The sequence below is a fragment of the Macaca nemestrina genome, chromosome 20, assembly GCF_043159975.1.
Source record: "Macaca nemestrina isolate mMacNem1 chromosome 20, mMacNem.hap1, whole genome shotgun sequence".
In the NCBI taxonomy this organism is placed as follows: Eukaryota; Metazoa; Chordata; class Mammalia; order Primates; family Cercopithecidae; genus Macaca; species Macaca nemestrina.
The window spans coordinates 68,236,174-68,254,634 of NC_092144.1; the positions used below are offsets into that span (position 1 = coordinate 68,236,174).

The 18,461-nt window shown below is 46.7% G+C and overlaps 1 protein-coding gene across 7 annotated transcripts in view; it reads left to right on the forward strand.

The window, feature by feature from the left end:
• The first annotated feature begins 12,805 nt into the window (after positions 1-12,805).
• The window catches only part of LOC105488056 (zinc finger protein 544), a 33,819-nt gene continuing 28,163 nt past the window's right edge, over positions 12,806-18,461 (forward strand). For 2 of the 7 annotated variants that reach the window (XM_071088121.1, XM_024794812.2), the window contains exons 1-3: positions 13,208-13,346; positions 13,837-13,935; positions 14,753-14,856. Coding sequence is in view for 3 of the 7 variants with exons in the window: in XM_071088118.1 (XP_070944219.1) it covers positions 13,165-13,336; positions 13,837-13,935 (271 nt within the window). In the remaining 4 variants the exon portion in view is untranslated. Of the gene's footprint in view, positions 13,347-13,836; positions 13,936-14,752; positions 14,857-18,461 lie in introns of all 7 variants that reach the window. The other 5 variants (XM_071088120.1, XM_024794811.2, XM_071088118.1 and 2 more) reach the window with 4 other exon arrangements.

An 18,461-nucleotide genomic window follows, 5' to 3' on the forward strand; every position in this document is an offset into this window, starting at 1 on the left:
CGATGAGAGTGACCTCTGGTCGTCCTTACTGCTACCCTTCCACCGGCGCCATGACAGTTTACAAATGCCATGGCAACGTCAGGAAGTTACCCTATATGATATCAAAAGGGGAGGCGTGAATTATCCACCCGTTGTTTAGCATATCATCAAGAAATAGCCATAAAAATGGGCAACCAGCAGTCCTCAGGGCTGCTCTGTCTATGGAGTAGCCATTCTTTATTCCTTTACTTTCCTAATAAACTTGCTTTCACTTTATGGACTGGACTTGAATTCTTTCTTGTGTAAGAGCCACAAACCCTCTCTTGAAGTCTAGATCGGGACTCTTTCCAGTAACAGTGAGAGCCCAGACTGGAGCTGGGTGGTCGCAGGCTCCCAGGGGTTTGGGGCCCTAGGGAGGTTGGTCTGTGCAACCGCCAGGCCCGGCCGGGGTCTCCTCATCAGGCTCAGGCGCACAAGCGCTGTGCTGGCCTGCCCGTCAATCACAGGTGAGAAGCATCCCGTTCCCGCCTTGGGAATGGCCCAGCACCTTCCCATCCTAGATTCCCGGCCTGGCCTGGCCATGGACTCTTGGTGAAGAGTCAGGCGGCGCATCACTCAGCTGTGGTAGTGGTGATGATAGCAGGGGTGCTGGGGGACTCCAGCTGTGTCCTGAGCAGAAACTTGAAAGAAATGTGAGTAGCTCTGCCGAGACCACGCATCTCCAGGCACTCCCAGCAGGGGGAATATCGAGATGCTTACCACACCAGTTTGTGTTTTGCCATATCCAGGACCCTCAGTCTTATTTACTGACTAATAATTTTTATTATTTTTTATTTTTTTGAGAAGGAGTCTCGCTCTGTTGCCGAGGCTGGAGTGCAGTGGCGCCATCTCGGCTCACTGCAAGCTCCGCCTCCCGGGTTTACGCCATTCTCCTGCCTTAGCTTCCCGAGTAGCTGGGACTCCAGGCGCCCGCCACCTCGCCCGGCTAGTTTTTTGTATTTTTTAGTAGAGACGGGGTTTCACCGTGTTAGCCAGGATGGTCTCGATCTCCTGACCTCGTGATCCGCCCGTCTCGGCCTCCCAAAGTGCTGGGATTACAGGCTTGAGCCACCGCGCCCGGCCATTTTTTGTATTTTTAGTAGAGTCGGGGTTTCACCGTGTTAGCCGGGATGGTCTTGATCTCCTGATCTCGTGATCCACCCACCTAGGCCTCCCAAAGTGCTGGGATTACAGGCGTGAGCCACCGCACCCGGCCTGCTGAATAATTTTTTTAAATCTATGCGTTAAAATTCAAAATTTATAAACTGATTTAAAAGGGGTCATTCGGGTCGGGTGCTGTGGGTCAGGCCTGTAATCACAGCACTTTGGGAGGCCTAGACGGGTGAATCGCTTGAGTCCAGGAGTTCCAGACCAGCCTGGGCAACATAGCAAGACCGCATATCTGGGAAAAAAGAAAGAAAAAAAGCTGGGCATGGTGGCACACACCTGTAGTCCCAGCTACTTGGGAGGATCGCTTGAACCTAGGAGTTGGATGCTGCAGTAAGCTATGGTTGCACCTCTGCACTCCAGCCTGACCAGCAGAGGGAGACCTTGTCTCAAAAAAAGGGGGTGGGGGTGGGGCCTTTTGGTTATTTATTTGCCAAAATAAACGTGAGTTAAATACAGTTGGTTAAAGGCCCAGCGCAGTGGCTCACACCTGTAATCCTAAAACTCTGGGAGGCCGAGGTGGGCGGATCATGAGATCAGGAAATCGAGAACATCCTGGCTAACACGGTGAAACCACGCCTCTACTAAAAATACAAAAAATTAGCGGGGCGTGGTGGCGGGCGCCTGTAGTCCCAGCTACTCGGGAAGCTGAGGCAGGAGAATGGCATGAACCCGGGAGGCGGAGCTTGCAGTGATCGGAGATGGGAGGTGGGTGGATCCGTTGAGGTCAGGAGTTCGAGAACAACCTGGGCAACCTGGAGAAATCCCTTCTCTACCAAATATACAAACATTAGCCAGGCATTCCTGTAGTCCCAGCTACCCAGAATCCTGAGGCAGGAAAATCCCTTGAATACAGGAGGCAGAGGTTGCACTGATCTGAGATCACGCCACTGCACTCCAGACTGGACAAGGAGTGAGACTCCATCTCAAAATAATAATCATCATCATCATCATCATCATCATCACCATCATCATCTACAAGGGAAAATGGCAAAAGTTAAGGCAATTTTGAACAGGAAGAACAACGTAGGGCGTGTCTTACCAAAATGAAAGTGTATATTGTTAAGCTGAAGTAATTAAAACTGTGACCCTGGAGCAGAGACAGATCAATGCAACAAAGCTATGTAGAGATGGCATTTGTGGCATATGATAAAGCAGCCATTTTCAAGTTATCCAGAAAAGAGGGAATGTTCAGAAAATGTGCTGGGAGAGTATATAGTTGTCGGGAAGAAAATTAAGTCAGACCTCCATAATATCACACAGAAAGTTCAATTTCAGAGGGATGAAAGAGCAAACATAGGGTCGGGCACAGTGGCTCATGCCTGTAGGCCAAGGCGCGGGTGGATTACCTGAGGTCAGGAGTTGGAGATAAGCCTGGCCAACATGGCAAAACCCCATCTCTACTAAAAATACAAAGATTAACCAAGTGTGGTGGCGGGCGCCTGTAATCACAGCTACTCAGTGGACTGAGACAGGAGAATTGCTTGAACCTGGGAGGCAGGGGTTGCAGTGAGCCAAGATCGTGCCACTGCACTCCAGCCTAGGTGATGGAGCAACACTCTGTCTAAAAAAAAAAAAAAAAAAAAAAAAAAGGGCCAGGCGCGGTGGCTCACGCCTGTAACCCCAGCACTCTGGGAGGCAAGGCGGACGGATCACCTGAGATGAAGAGTTTGAGACCAGCCTGGCCAACATGGTGAAACCCCATCTCTATTAAAAGTACAAAAATTAGCTGGGCGTGGTGGTGGGTGCCTGTAATCCCAGCTACTCAGGTAGCTGAGGCAGAAGAATTGCTTGAACCCGGGAGGTGGAGGTTGCAGTGAGCCCAGACGGAGCCACTGCACTCCAGCCTGGGCGACAAGAGTGAGACTCTGTCTCAAAAAAAAAAAAAAAAAAATCAAACTCAACAATTTATCAAAAGGATGACAGTATATTCAAACTCAGTTTGCTTCAGGAATGCAAGAATGCTTCAGGCTGGGCGCGGTGGCTCACACCTGTAATCCCAGCACTTTGGGAGGCGGAGGCAGGCGGGTCACGAGGTCAGGAGATGGAGACCATCCTGGCTAACATGGTGAAACCCTGTCTCTACTGAAAATACAAAAAATTAGCCAGGCACAGTGGTGGGCGCATGTAGTCCCAGCAGCTCAGGAGGCTGAGGCAGGAGAATGGCATGAATCCGGGAGGTGGAGCATGCAGTGAGCCCAGATGGCGCCACTGCACTCCAGCCTGGGCCACATAGCAAGACTCTGTCTCAAAAAAAAAAAAAAAGAAAAGAAAATGATTTAAAAGATCAAAAGGAAAAATAAACGCTTATGACAGTCAAGAAAATTATAATCAAAATAATAGTGAAAGAACTGGCCTTGCTTGATATTAAAATGCCATTATAATCTCAACCGAATGGTATTATTATTATTATTATTATTATTATTATTATTTTGACACAGAGTCTCACTCCGTCGCCCAGGCTGGAGTGCAATGGCGCGATCTCGGCTCACCGCAACCTCCGCCTCCCGGATTCAAGCGATTCTCCTGCCTCAGTGTCCCGAGTAGTTGGGATTACAGGTGTCTGCCACCACGCCCTGCTACAGAGTGGTGTTATTATAAGAATTGACAAATGGATGTGTAGAAGAAAAATGATAGCTTATTTGAAAAGTGATTTTGGGAGAATTCTAGCTCTCCTGGTAAGCTGATGCCTGCATCAGACCTCAAACAAAAGTAATTCATAATAGACTAATGATTTGTGTGTTTTTAAAAATTTTTTATATTTTGAGATGGAGTCTTGCTCTGTCACCCAGGCTAGAATGCAGTGGTGTGATCTTAGCTCACTGCAACCTCTGCCTCCCAAGTTCAAGCAATTCTCCCCACTCAGCCCCACTAGTAGCTGGGATTATAGGCACGTGCCATAATGCCCTAATTTTTGTATTTTTACAATTTGCCCTAATTACATAATGCCCTAATTTTTGCATTTTACAACATGGTGAGACCCCCGTCTGTATTTTGTATTTGTAATAGAGACGGGGTCTCACCATGTTGGCCATGCTGTTCTCAAACTCCTGGCCTCAAGTGATCCACCTGCCTCAGCTTCCTCAAGTGCTGGGATTACAGGCTTGAGCCACCGCACCTGGCCAGATTTGCATGTTTTAAAAAGTGCAAAAGAAAATTTAGAAGACTACATAAACATAAAATCTATGGCTTGCAATGCTTTTTTAAGCAAGACAAAAAACTCATATCTATTCATAAAGTAAGAGTAGACATACATAATTTACATAAAAAGAATTTTTTTTTTTTCGAGACAGAGTCTTGTTCTGTCACCCAGGCTGGAGTGCAGTGGTGCAATCTCGGCTCACTGCAACCTCCGCTTCCTGAGTTCAAGCGATTCTCGTACCTTACCCTCCTGAGTCGCTGGGATTACAGGCATGCACCTCCACCCCTGGCTGATTATTGTACTTTTAGTAGAGAGGGGTTTTGCCGTGTTGGCCTGTTTGGTCTTGAACTCCTGGTTTCAAGTGATTCTTTTTTTTTTTTTTTTTTGAGACGGAGTCTAGCTCTGTCGCCCAGGCTGGAGTGCAGTGGCCGGATCTCAGCTCACTGCAAGCTCCGCCTCCCGGGTTTACGCCATTCTCCTGTCTCAGCCTCCCAAGTAGCTGGGACTACAGGTGCCTGCCACCTCTCCCGGCTAGTTTTTTGTATTTTTTAGTAGAGACGGGGTTTCACCGTGTTAGCCAGGATGGTCTCAATCTCCTGACCTCGTGATCCACCCGTCTCGGCCTCCCAAAGTGCTGGGATTACAGGCTTGAGCCACCGCGCCCGGCTCAAGTGATTCTCTTGCCTCAGCTTCCCAAAGTGCTGAGATTACAAGCATGAGCCACTGCATCTGGCCTAAAAAGAATTTTCTGTATGCTAAAATAGATACCACAGATTTTAAAAAGGAAATAAATTGTGTACTGAGAAAAGTATTTGTTACACAAATGACAGACGACATTAACATTTATAAACTATCACGAGCTCCTATAAAGTGCTAAAAAAGAAAAAAATATATTAATGAGACAAAACACAGAAAACAAAACCCAAATAACTAGTAAGAATATGTAAAGATCCTGAAAGCACAAGTAGCTAGGGAATACAAATTAAATGAAATGTTACTTTTACCCAAAATACTGGCAAAATACAAAGGATAATACCCAATGCTGGAAAGAATAGGGATCATTATTCTCACTTTGGAAAGCAATTTGGCAATACCTAAGAGAATTAAAAATACACTTATCCTTCAACTTGTGCAGTCCCACTGGAGAGGCTCTGACCTATAGAAATGAAGGCACTAATCCTGGGTGTTCAGGGGTGTTTACTACAGTATTGTTTATGAGTGTTTGGAGATAGAGAAGGGTGTGGGAGGTGAATGCTAGGATTTTACACTGGAAGAGGTGCAAATGAGGGGGGAAGAAGTAGGCTGTAGCAAATTGAAAGCTATGTCTGCTATAATTAGTTAAGAGAAAATATGAATGTAAGGTTCAATGTATGAAGTTTTTCTTTTTTCTTTCTTTTTGAGACAGTCTTGTCCCGTCGCCCAGGCTGGAGTACAATGGCATGATCTTGGCTCACTGCAACCTCTGCCTCTCGGATTCAAGTAATTCTCCTGCCTCAGCCTCCTGAGTAGCTGGGATTACAGGCATCCACCACCATGCCTGGCTAATTCTTTTATTTTTAGTAGAGACAGGGTTTTACTACGTTGGTCAGGCTGGTCTTGAACTCCTGACCTTGCGATCTGGCCACTTCAGCCTCCCAAAATGCTGGGATTACAGGCGTGAGCCACCGAGCTCAGCCACAATGTATGAAGTTTTTCTAGACATGTAAAAGTGAGCATGCACTTGGGCAAAAATGAAATAGAATCATCCAAAAATCAAAACATAGATTTGATTTCAGGATGGGAGTCTATGTCATCTTCTGTTTGAATTTTCTGTTATTTCCTGAGTTCCAACTTTTTTCCACTCCAGATAATTCATATTATATTTCCATAAACCTGGCTCACAGAATAAAAGTTTGAAAAGTTTATTTCAATAATCATTAGAAAAATTATGGCCAGGCACAGTGACTCATGCCTGTAATCCCAGCACTTTGGGAGGCCGAGGCGGGCGGATCACGAGGTCAGAGGTTCGAGACCAGCCTGATCAACATAGTGAAACCCTGTCTCTACTAAAAGTACAAAAATTAGCTGGGCGTGGTAGCACACGCCCGTAATCCCAGCTACTCAGGAGGCTGCGGCATGAGAATCGCTTGAACCTGGGAGGCAGAGGTTGCAGTGAGCTGAGATCACACCACTGCACTCCAGCCTGGGCAACAGAACGAGACTCCGTCTCAAAAAAAAAAAAAAGTATGGAAGTGAAAAATTGTGCAGAAATGAGTGTGCACCAACTTTCTGTCAGAGTTTCACCTTAATCAACTAATAAGAAAGCAAACAAAAGATAAACTGTACAAGCATGCCAACAATAATCTTTATTTCTGCCATGTTTTACCCTTTAATATTCACAAGAAAAGTCATACAGGAGGAAAATTTTATAACTATAGTAAATACAGACAACTTTAACAACACTAGATCTATTGGCCAAAATGAAAAAACAAAAAACAACCCCCAGTATATCCCTAACTGTATACCAGAGAGTCTTAAAAGATAAAATAATTTGGCCGGGCGTGGTGGCTCACGCCTGTAATCTAAGCACTTTGGGAGGCCGAGGTGGGCGGATCACGAGGTCAGGAGATTAAGACTATCCTGGCTAACAGGGTGAAACTCCGTCTCTACTAAAAATACAAAAACAAAATTAGCCAGGCGTGGTGGCAGGTGTCTGTTTTCCCATCTACTCTGGAGGCTGAGGAGGCTGAGGTGGGAGAATGGCATGAACCCTGGAGGCAGAGCTTGCAGTGAGCTGTGATCGTGCCACTGCACTGCAGGCTGGGCGACACAGCGGGACTCCGCCGCCTCAAAAAAAAAAAAAAAAGATAAAATAATTCATATGATTATAATAAATGTGAGAAAAACTTCTTTTACAGCTCTTGTCTTTCTCAAAGGGGGAGGACTCCTCCTGGACAGAAACCCCATGGATGTATTCAACATGGTAAATCGTTTTGATGGAACTGTCACCTACTTGCACATCACAACTTATTAGATAGAAAATTTATTAATGTAATCAATGTGGAAAGTTTTTCAGCCTGGTGCTCCCACCTTGTTAGACATTGCATAACTCATACTGGAGACTCTGGGAACATCAGGAACATCAGAGAGCTTTCAGCAGGAGATCTTATCTAATTGGGCAATAGAAAACTCACACTGAAGAAAAACAATTCCATTGTAATCAATGTGAGAAATCTTTCAGTGACATCCTTGATTTTAATTTGCATCAAGGAAAGTGTAATGGAGAGAAGCCTTATGAATGTAGTCAAGGTAGCAAATCTTTCTATACAGCTCTGGGTTTGTTGCACATAAAATAACTCATACTGGAGAGAAGCGTCATGACTGTAATCAGTGTTGGAAATGCTTCAATTACAGTTCTCACTTGTTGCTCATCAGATAAATCATACCGCAGAGAAACTGGGAGTGTCCTGAGTGTGACAAATCAGCTGTAGCTGATTACTTATTTGGCATCAGAGATTTCACACTAGAGAGAAACCTCATGAATGTCACCAGTGTGGAAAATCCTGCGGCAAGAATTCTCACCTTACTGAACAGCAAAGAACTCATTCTGGAGAGAAGCCTATAAATGTAGTCAATGTGGAAAAACTTTCAGACAGAATTCTTACCTTCTTGTGTGTGCATCAAAAAATTCATATAGTCAAAAACCAACATGAATGTCTAAATGTGAAAAAGCCTTCAGGAGACTATCTGACCTATGGAACACCAGATAATTCATAATAGAGAGAAAGTGTATACATATAATCAGTGCAGAAAGTCCTTCCAGGCAGCATTCTAGTCATGTCAGGCACCAGATAACTCATTCTTGAATCAAACTGTTAATTAACTTTTTATTTTATTTTATTTTTGAGATGGAGTCTTGCTCTGTTGCCCAGGCTGGAGTGCAGTGGCAGGATCTCGGCTCACTGCAAGCTCCGCTTCCCAGGTTCACACCATTCTCCTGCCTCAGCCTCCTGAGTAGCTGGGACTACAGGTGCCCGCCACCACGTCCGGTTAATTTTTTGTATTTTTAGTAGAGACGGGGTTTCACCATGTTAGCCAGGATGGTCTCGATCTCCTGACCTTGTGATCCGCCTGCCTCGGCCTCCCAAAGTGCTGGGATTACAGGCGTGAGTGACCACACCTGGCGAATGAACTTTTTAAATTGAGACAGGGTTTCGCTCTGTCATCCAGGCTAGAGTGTAGTGGCAGGATCATCACTCCCTGCAGCCTCAACCTCTTGGTCTCAAGTGATTCTCCAACCTCAGCCTCCCAAAGTGCTGGGGTTACAGGTGTGAGGCATTGTGCCCAGCCATAACATTAAAAATATTTTCTTCCCCTTTATTTGGACATCAAGGTAAAAGTAACTTTTTTTTTTTTTTTTTTTTTTTTTTTTTTTTGAGACAGAGGCAGGCTGGAGGAGTACAGAGGCAGGCTGGAGGAGTGCAGTGGCACCATCTCAGCTCACTGCAACCTCCACCTCCTAGGCTCAAGCCATTCTCCTGTTTCAGCCTCCTGAGTAGCTGGGATTACAGGTGCCCGCCACCACACCTGGCTAGTTTTTGTATTTTTAGTAGAGACAGGGTTTTGCCATGTTGGCCAGGCTGGTCTTGAACTCCTGACCTCAGGTGATTCACCTGCCTCAGCCTCTCAAATTGCTGGAATTAACAGGCATAAGCCACCGTGCCCGGCCAAAGGTAACATTTTTAATGTAACAATATATGGTCATTCTTTGCTCTTACGACACAATCCTACAAAAGGCAATCACTAAGCTTAAGCACCAAGCCTAAAAATGAATAATATAAACACTGATGTGGAGAAAGTTGTTCCTCAAACGACTGCATTATTGATACAGACATGGAAACAGTAGACAGAAATGTAATATTGAAGTTCTTATTAAACATTTTTCCACGTGAGACCACGGCAGATTCTGCAAGACATAAACATGCTACAAAGTGAAAAATGCATGATGTATGTGATTGTTTTGCCATATTAAAGTATGTTTGCAGCCCTGCGTGGTGGCTCACACCTGTAATGCAGACACTTTGGGAGGCCAAGGCAGGAGGATAATGAGGTCAGGAGATTGAGACCATCCTGGCCAAAATGGTGAAACTCCAACTCTACTAAAATACAAAAAATTAGCTGGGCGTGGTGACGCGGGCTTGTAGTCCTAGTTACTTAGGAGGCTGAGGCAGGGGAATCACTTGAACCTGGGAGGCAGAGGTTGCAGTGAGCCGAGATCGCACCATTGCACTCCAGCCTGGGCAACAAGAGTGAAACTCCGTCTCAAAAAAAAAGAAAAATATTAAATCACTGTAATCCTAAATCTCATTAGAAATATCAGGATAAATCCAAAATACATTTTTTCTTAAAAAGTAATTTTACATTGAAGAAGTCTATAATGGCTACGCTAGTAATAATGAGTCATTCTAGTACACAGATTGTGGTCTCTGAAACACATTTCCCACTAAAAAGAACCAGGCTCCTCAGGGAAATAACAGATTCCAGGGCTGAAGCAGGACATTTGCAGAATGCCCATACCAGAAAGCAAAGAAGCTATCAAAGAGTACTGGGGTCATGTCACAAGGACATAGGAGCAAGCTTGAAGGAGCTCCTCTTGACCAAGGTTGGGTCAAGTGGAGAATTAAGTTATTCACTGAAATGAATTAAAACACATTCAATATGTTAAAAATCCACATATGGCTGAATCCATATTCAGTGTTTAAATTACCCCATTTGTGTCTTTTTTATATTTTACTTATTTGAATTAGGATATGAACAAAGTTCATACTTCTGTTTTGAGATGGAGTCTCACCCTATCACCCAGACTGGAGTCCAGGTGCGATCTTGGCTCACTGCAACCTCCGCCTCCCTGGTCAAGCGATTCTCCTGCTCCAGCCTCCTGAGGCTGGGTGCAGTGGCCCAAGCCTGTAATCCCAGCTACTTGGGAGGCTGGGGTAGGGGAATCGCTTGACCAGGGAGGCGGAGGTTGCAGTGAACCGAGATTGCGCCATTGCACTCCAGCCTGGGTGATAGGGCAAGACTCCGTCTCAAAACAAAACAAAACAAAACAAAACACAAATAAATGGAAATAAAATGAAAAATCACATGTGGACGACATCCACATGAGACGTCAGTACATATTAACCAAATGGCAAGGTATGAACTTTGTTCATATCCTAATTTGAATAAGTAAAATATAAAAAAAGACACAAATGGGGTAACTTAAACACTGAATATTTTATAATATTAAGAAACTATTCCTAACATTATAGGTGAATTAATGATTGTGTAGTTATTTTAAAAAATCATTCTTTTGCCGGGTGTGGTGGCTCATGCCTGTAATCCCAGCACTTTGGGAGGCCAAGGTGGGCGGATCACAAGGTCAGGAGTTCAAGACCAGCCTGACCAATATGGCGAAATCCCGTCTCTACTAAAAATACAAAAATTAACCAAGCATGGTGGTGCGTGCCTGTAATCCCAGCTACTCAGGAGGCTGAGGCAGAAGAATTGCCTGAACCCGGAAGGCAGAGGTTGAAGTGAGCCAAGATCGTGCCTGGCAACTGCACTCCAGCCTGGGCAACACAGTGAGACTTTGTCTAAAAAAAAAAAAAAAAAGTCATTCTTTTTTCCCATTATATCTTTTTTTTTTCTAATAGGTCTTGGTGTTGATTTTTAAACAGCTTGAGATGTAATTCACATACCATTCACCCACTTAAAATGTACATGGTTTAATATACTCACAGTTTTACAACCATCACTACAATAAATTTTAGAACATTTTCATTACCCCAGAAAGAAGCCAGTTTCTCAAATTCCCATTGACTGGAATTTCTCCTCAATCTTCCCTAGGCCCTGACAACACTTTGTGTCTTTGGATTTGCCCACTCTAGAAAAAAGCATTGTCTTTTAGAGATATTCTTTTTTTTTTTTTTTTTTTGAGACAGAGTCTCGCTCTGTCACCCAGGCTGGAGTGTCTTGGCTCACTGCAAGCTCCACCTCCCAGGTTCACACCATTCTCCTCCCTTAGCCTCCCGAGTAGCTGGGACTACAGATGCCCGCCACCACGCCCGGCTAATTTTTGTATTTTTAATGGAGACAGGGTTTCTGTTAGACAGGATGATCTTGATCTCCTGACCTCGTGACCCACCCGCCCCAGCCTCCCAAAGTGTTGGGATTACAGGCGTGAGCCACAGCGCCTGGCCCTAGACATACATTCTTAAATTCTTAAGTATTTATGGATGAAATGATGTGTCTAGGATTTGCTTCAAAATAACCCTGGGAACTGGGAGCAGGCAGGGATAGAGTAAAAGGCAGAATGCTGACAGTCAATGAAACTAGTTGAGGGTGATTGATGCATGGGTGAAACATGGGGTTTCATTACACTATTCTCTCTACTTTTGTATGTTTGAAATTTTCTTTTTTTTTTTTTTTTTTTTTGAGACAGAGTCTCCCTTTGTAGCCTGGGCTGGAATGCAGTGGTGTGATCTCAGCTCACTGCAAGCTCCGCCTCCCAGGTTCATGCCATTCTCCTGCCTCAGCGGATCACAAGGTCAGGAGATCGAGATCATCCTGGCTAACGGGATGAAATCCCGTCTCTACTAAAAATACAAAAAATTAACCGGGCGTGGTGGCGGGCGCCTGTAGTCCCAGCTACTCAGGAGGCTGAGGCAGGAGAAAGGTGTGAACCCGGAAAGCGGAGCCTGCAGTGAGCTGAGATCGCACCACTGCACTCCAGCCTGGGGGACAGAGGGAGACTCCGTCTCACACACACAAAAAAGACTGAGGGAACCTTCCCAGGAAACCCCTAGCAGCCTTATTTCTCCTTGGCCAGAATACCCTTGCCTAATTCACACAGCAAGAGGCTTGAGTCCATTCCGATTAGCTTAGAATCCATCAAGATCCCCCCTTAGGGAGTCAGATTCTAGATTTCCTGGAAGAATCTAAAAATTGCGGGGTCGTGCTAGCCAGGTATGAAAATAAGCAAGTAAAAAGGTGACGACTGTTGGGTAAAGCTATTGACAAGGTCAGGCACAAGACAGTCAAGCCAAGGAAGGTTAGTCACAGATGCACCCCAGACACAAAAACACAGTCCAGGAGCTGAGGATGCCTGAGCCACAGTGGTTCCCGCCTATCTGGCATTCGTAGGAAAGTTTCCTGTGGTCTCCCTCATTGAAGAGCCAGGACGGGTCAGCAGGTGGTGGGTCTCAGACACTGAGGCCCACAACGCACTGAGACTGAACGTGAGACCATTTATAATAACAGAACTCTGACCCACAACTTCTGCAGCAATAGGTACGAAACAGAACTTGGTCACTAACTGCCAGCCTCCCTATTTTTTTTCCCTGTCCCACTTAGGAGCTACCACAGAAAGCCAAATAGGCTCGACTGAGCAATCACCTAGGACGAATCGCCGCCTCCAGTTAGCGTGCTTCCAGCTTCCACACGGAATGCTCCAAGTGGGCACACCCGGGGCTTGTTCTGTCACTAGGACGCGACCCCACGCCCAGGCTGTCCCCGAGTCCCTGCCACAGGCGCAGACGGTGGCGGGCTCCCTTGCCCCTGGGCTCCCGGTTAACGGCCTCGGACCGTTCTCATGGCGCAGTATTCGTCTCTCACCCCAGCAGGCCAAGGCGCCGGGAAGGCCCCTGAGGAGATGACAGCGCCGAGTCCCATCAGGCGCTAGTCCCGCCCTGGACGCCGGGCGCCGCCTCCACAGTCTCGGCTTCGGTTGCTGGATGAGAACCAGCGTGGCCCGTTCAAGGTGGAGGGCACAGGCGCGCCAAGGAGCAGAGCCGCGGGAAGCAACTCCCTAAGCCACAATGCTAGTCGCGAACACAGGAAAAAGCTCGTCTCGCCGCCGCGGGACCGCAAGCTCCCGCCGGCAACGAATACACCCGCGGGAGCAACGGCCGCGGCGCGGAATTCTGGGAGTTGTTCGTCGCGCGGAGCGCAGGCACGTCCGCCGGCCACCGGAAGCAGCGCCATTGCCCGGTGCGTGCAGGTGAGTCTGGCCCCCTCAAGGTTGGCGCGGAGGTTTCACTGTTAGCCAGGTGCGGCCGGAGCGCAGGACCAGGCCAGAGCCGCCCCAAGTGACCTGGGCGTGCCGGAGAAACGAGCAGGGCCTGCGGGAGTCCCTCATGCGGCGAGGCCGGGCAAGGGCAGGGGCCTGATGGGATCGGGATCTCTCCGGCCTCAGGGACAGGGAAGGCCAGTCCAGTCAGATTTTCCCTGCCGCAGCGCCCGGCTGGGTCTGAGCTTGTTGGGAGGCTTTCTTGCTACAGAGCTGGGAGGGAACTGATAAGGCCGGGCCCCCTCGCAGGTCCGGGCAGGGGGTAGGACTGGGTGGGCCCTCCCGACAGAAGGGGCCTGGGTCGAGGGCTGCAGGGGCTGGAGATTCAGGCCGGAGTATGGAGCTCTGGGGCTGCCGACCCAGTGGGCCTCTCCTGGCTCCTTTTGTCTCCCTTAGCTCATCTTCTGCGGCTTATCCACAGGTGGCAGCCAAGAGCCTCCTGGTACAGCGGCACCAGGTGGCGCCTATTGGACCCCAGAGGTCATCCCAGCTCCAGACGTGGACACATTTTCTTCCAATGGTACGTGAAGCTTGAACCTTGAAGAGAACGTGTGTATTTTTCAAGTGAAGAGAAGATTAAGGCCAGTCCTGGCAGGGCAGGGGTAACTGGGGTGTTGGGGGCCTGCAGTGGTTAAGCGCTGCTGGTGCACCCCAGTGAGAGACTACAGAGGTGAACAGGATGGGATGTGTATGTAACGCCTGTAAGTGAGGGATCGGGGTTGCATTTGTGTTGGGTGATATTTGATGGGGACCATACAAGGCAGTGCTAATGAGGAAGGCATGGGGTTGGATTTCAGAGTCTAAGGGAGTAGGGAAACATCTGATTGTGGAAATGACTCCGTTTAAGGAGGGATGCCAAAAGACAGGAAGGAGTGGAGGAAGACTGTGTTTCTGTTTCCAGCGTGGAGCCAGGATAGAAGTCACAGTGCAGGCAAGTTGTGGAATTCCTGGTCAGTCTCTGCATGGGAGTTGAGGAGCATGTGGGTGACATGACTGAATGTGGAGGAGGAAATGGCAGCGGCAGGAAGTCCAGGACGTTTGGGCTGGACAGGTAACCTGGAGCAGATTGGAAACATCACCCCACAAGCAGGGAAGGAGAAAACTGGAAAAGGAAAGAGAAAGCAACTCCTTCCCTAGCCCTGCAGCCGGAGGGACTTCTGCCAGTTCAGCCCCCACACAGGTCTAGTATGAGGAAAGAAGGAGAATTTTATGTCCAAGTATAATCACTATGAATACATCTGTTGTGCCCCTTTTGCAGGTCAGCACAATGTTAAGCTCTGTAAATGCAACTCAGTTCTTTCAGCATCCTCACAAGGCAGGGCTTGCTGTCTTTCCAGATGTCTACAGATGAGGAAACTGAGGCCTGGAGAGGTTAAAGAGGCCCGTTCAGAGTCCTACAGCAGCAGGTAATGGAGGCAGTACTTTGAAAGCAGGTTGCAAAGTGAGTGTTCTCAGCCCTTGCCCTTGGATGCCTCCAGACAAGGAAGGACAGGGTTAGAGAGCAGAGATGGACACAGGCAGTGAGAGATTCCCCAGGGAAGGCCAGGAGCATCAGGACAGGATAGTATCACACAGGATATTGGGCAGACCTCTTGGGTGTGGTCTACATTTGTGTTTGTGTGTGTGTTCAGGAATGAGAGAGCAGAGCAGGAATGGGCAAGATAAGGAGGGGAAAACAAAGTGTTGGTCACTCTGTTCAGGCCTCAGCTGAGAGGGGGTGGGGCACTGGGCTATGGATTCATCTTGACCAGAGAGAAGACATCTGACCTCAGAATTTGAAGGGAGCTACTAATGAGTGCAGGCTTGCAGGAGTTTGTGTGCCAGGAAGTTGAAAGAGTCCAGAGTCATCCCTTGGAGTGAATTAAAAGGCTGATTTGTCTGCAAAGAGAGGACAGTGGTGGAAGGGGGCTGAAGTAGGGAGTGAGAGCATGAGCTTGCAGCTGTAAGGGGATGGTGACTGAGCAGATACTGGTGTTCCTGAACTCCTATACCACCCAGGACTCAGAAACTAGCAGGGTTGGGCAGAGAGGGCAGTCAAGGGCATGGGCAGATTACACAGAACAAACAGGTCAGAGAGGCCAAGAGATGGACCTCAAGCCAAGGATGCTAAGAAAAAGAACAGGGGCATTGGGCTGGGCTGGGCTGGGCCGGGGTATACCGGATGGGGAGGCTGGGAGCCTGAGTGGTAGTGTGCTTAGGGTCATGAGCTGTGGAGCTCCCCACTTCTCACTCCCCAGCCACAAGGCCTCAGTTAAGTTTTACTCAAGTTCTTTCTGCCTTGGTTTCCTCTTTCAGAAAACAGGGTAAATGCTGATAATTGTCTTTGTGGGGTTACAAGGAAGATCAAATGCATGAATTCAGGCAGAGAACAGGGTACAGTGCCTGTCATGTAGGAAGTACAGCCTGAGTGGTCAGTGGATTCTGAAAGGTAGGAAGGCCTGGGGCATTTTCTAGGGAAGGAGGCTGAGATCATAGGCCCCAGCATGTTTTGATTCATGTCTTCATTATTATTTTTTTTTTATAGACGGAGTCTCACATGTTGCCCAGACTTGTCTCGAACTTCTGACCTCAAGAGAGCCTCCTGCCTTGGCCTCACAAAGTGCTGGGATTATATGTCTTTAATACAGAGCACCTTTTTGTATTTTTCAGCCGTGCAGTTTATTTTATTGTGAACTGTTTGTGACTGTCACCTCTTTTTCTCATAGATCGTTATTTTCATTAAAGAAGCTTAAATATTTTGTCAAGTTGAAAAAATAGTCCTGGTTTTTTTTTTTTTTTTTTTAGAGACAGGATCTCGCTCTGTCACCCAGGCTGGAATCGTGGCATGACCTCAGCTCGCTGCAGCCTCTGCCTCATGGGTTCAAGCGATTCTTGTGCCTCAGCCTCCCAAGTTACTGGGACCACAGATGTGCGCCACCACACCCAGCTAATTTTTTTATTGTTTTAGTATAGACAGGGTTTCACCATGTTGTCCAGGCTGGTCTTGAACTTGAAAAGTAATAGAAAACATAATATGTAATGGCAGAAATACGACTAGTTTTCACAGTAAATGTGATAGGTAGAACTCTTGTTTTAGTAGACACTTTGAATTGAAAATAAAAAGTTAAAGATACGTGCTACTTAGAAGAGTCAGATGATCCAGGCTTTGACAAATAGGTGGTAGGATGAGAATAGATCCATCAGTGAAAACAAATAAGGAAATGGGTGGCAAGATAATATCAGATAAGGTAGACCTTTAGTTCAACAGGATTAGGACACTTTTATCTTTTTTTTCTTTTTTTTTTTTTTTTTTTTGAAACAGGGTCTCACTCTGTCACCCAGGCTTGAGTGCAGTGATGCTATCACAGCTCACTGCAGCCTTGAGCTCCCGGCTTAAGTGAGCCTCCCACCTCAGCCTTCTCAGTAGTTGGGACTACAAGTGTATGCCACTACACCCAGCTAAGTTTTTGATTTTTTTGTAGAGATTCGGTCTCACTTTGTTGTCCAAGCTAGTCTCCAACTCCTAGGCTCAAGCAGTCTTCCTGCTTTGACCTCTGTAATAGTCTGTTCTCATGCTGCTAATAAAGACATACCCGGGCCAGGCGTGGTGGCTCATGCCTGTAATCCCAGCACTTTGGGAGGCAGAGGTGGGTGGATCACAAGGTCAGGAGATTGAGACCATCCTGGCTAACATGGTGAAACCCTGTCTCTATTAAAAAAAAAAAATACAAAAAATTAGCCGGGCGTGGTGGCAGGCACCTGTAGTCCCAGCTACTTGGGAGGCTGAGGCAGGAGAATGGCGTGAACCCAGGAGGCAGAGCTTGCAGGCTTGATGTGAGTTGAGATCGCGTCACTGCACTCCAGCCTGAGCAACAGAGCGAGACTCCATCTCAAAAAAAAAGACATACCCAAGACTGGGTAATTTATAAAGGAAAGAGGTTTAATTGACTCACAGTTTCACATAGCTGGGGAGGTCTCACAATCATGGCAGAAGGCAAAGGAGAAGCAAAGTCACACCTTACGTGGCAGCAGGCAAGAGGGTGTGTGCAGGGGAACTCTTCTTTATAGAAGCATCAGATCTTGTGAGACTGTCACAAGAACAGCAAGGAAAAGACCTGCCCCCATGACTCAGTTACCTGGGTCCCTCCTATAACATGACACGTGGGAATTATGGGAGCTACAATATAAAAAGATTTAGGTGGGGACACAACCAAACCACATCAGCCTCCAAAAGTCCTGGGATTACAGGCATGATTACAGGATTAAGGCCTGGCCTTATCATCTCTTTAGTGATAAAAGGCTATAGGAAGAAGATACATTAATCTTGAATGTTTATGGGCCAGACACCATAGCATAGATATAAAACAAAAATTGTGTACTTAAAGGAAATATGAGAAGGACTATATGAGAAACTAAAACACTTATCTTAGAATTTGATCAGGCAGACAAAATAGAGTATAATAAATTATTTTAAGTATGGTGTCAAAGTAGATAATTTATAGATTTATCTACACACTTCTGTCTGTAATATATTCAGCCCACAGAAAATTAAAAGGCCCAGATTTTCTTCTGTGTACACAAGGCCCCTCCTTTATTAGATCTGTAAATCATTGAGTTCCCTTGGTCCTGGGTCCTGTTCCCTCTCTGTAACTCGATTGTTCCTGTTTAGTTTAAGTGCTGCTGAGTCTCGTGGACTTAAATATCTTTATTGTGGTGACCCAGTTTCTTCTCTGGGCTTCAGGCTGGCAAATGTAACTGCCTGTGTAACATTCCCACTTGGAAATTGTGTCCAGCCTTAACATGTCTTGATTCCTCCCCCTCCTTGTTCACTCTGGGAAAAGATGGAAACTTTCCCAAGTTCTTGAATCTAGAAAAAGAGATGTCATTATTGAGCCTTCACTCCCAATTCTATTGCATAACTGATTATACTTCCAATGTAGAGAATGAATCTGCCCACTTCTCTCCATTTTGCTGTCCCTTGAGTCCAGGCCTTTGGTGATAGCCACTTCTCCTTATTGCACCTTTACTCCCCGCAGTGGATATTCTCCAGCCTGCCAACATCTACAT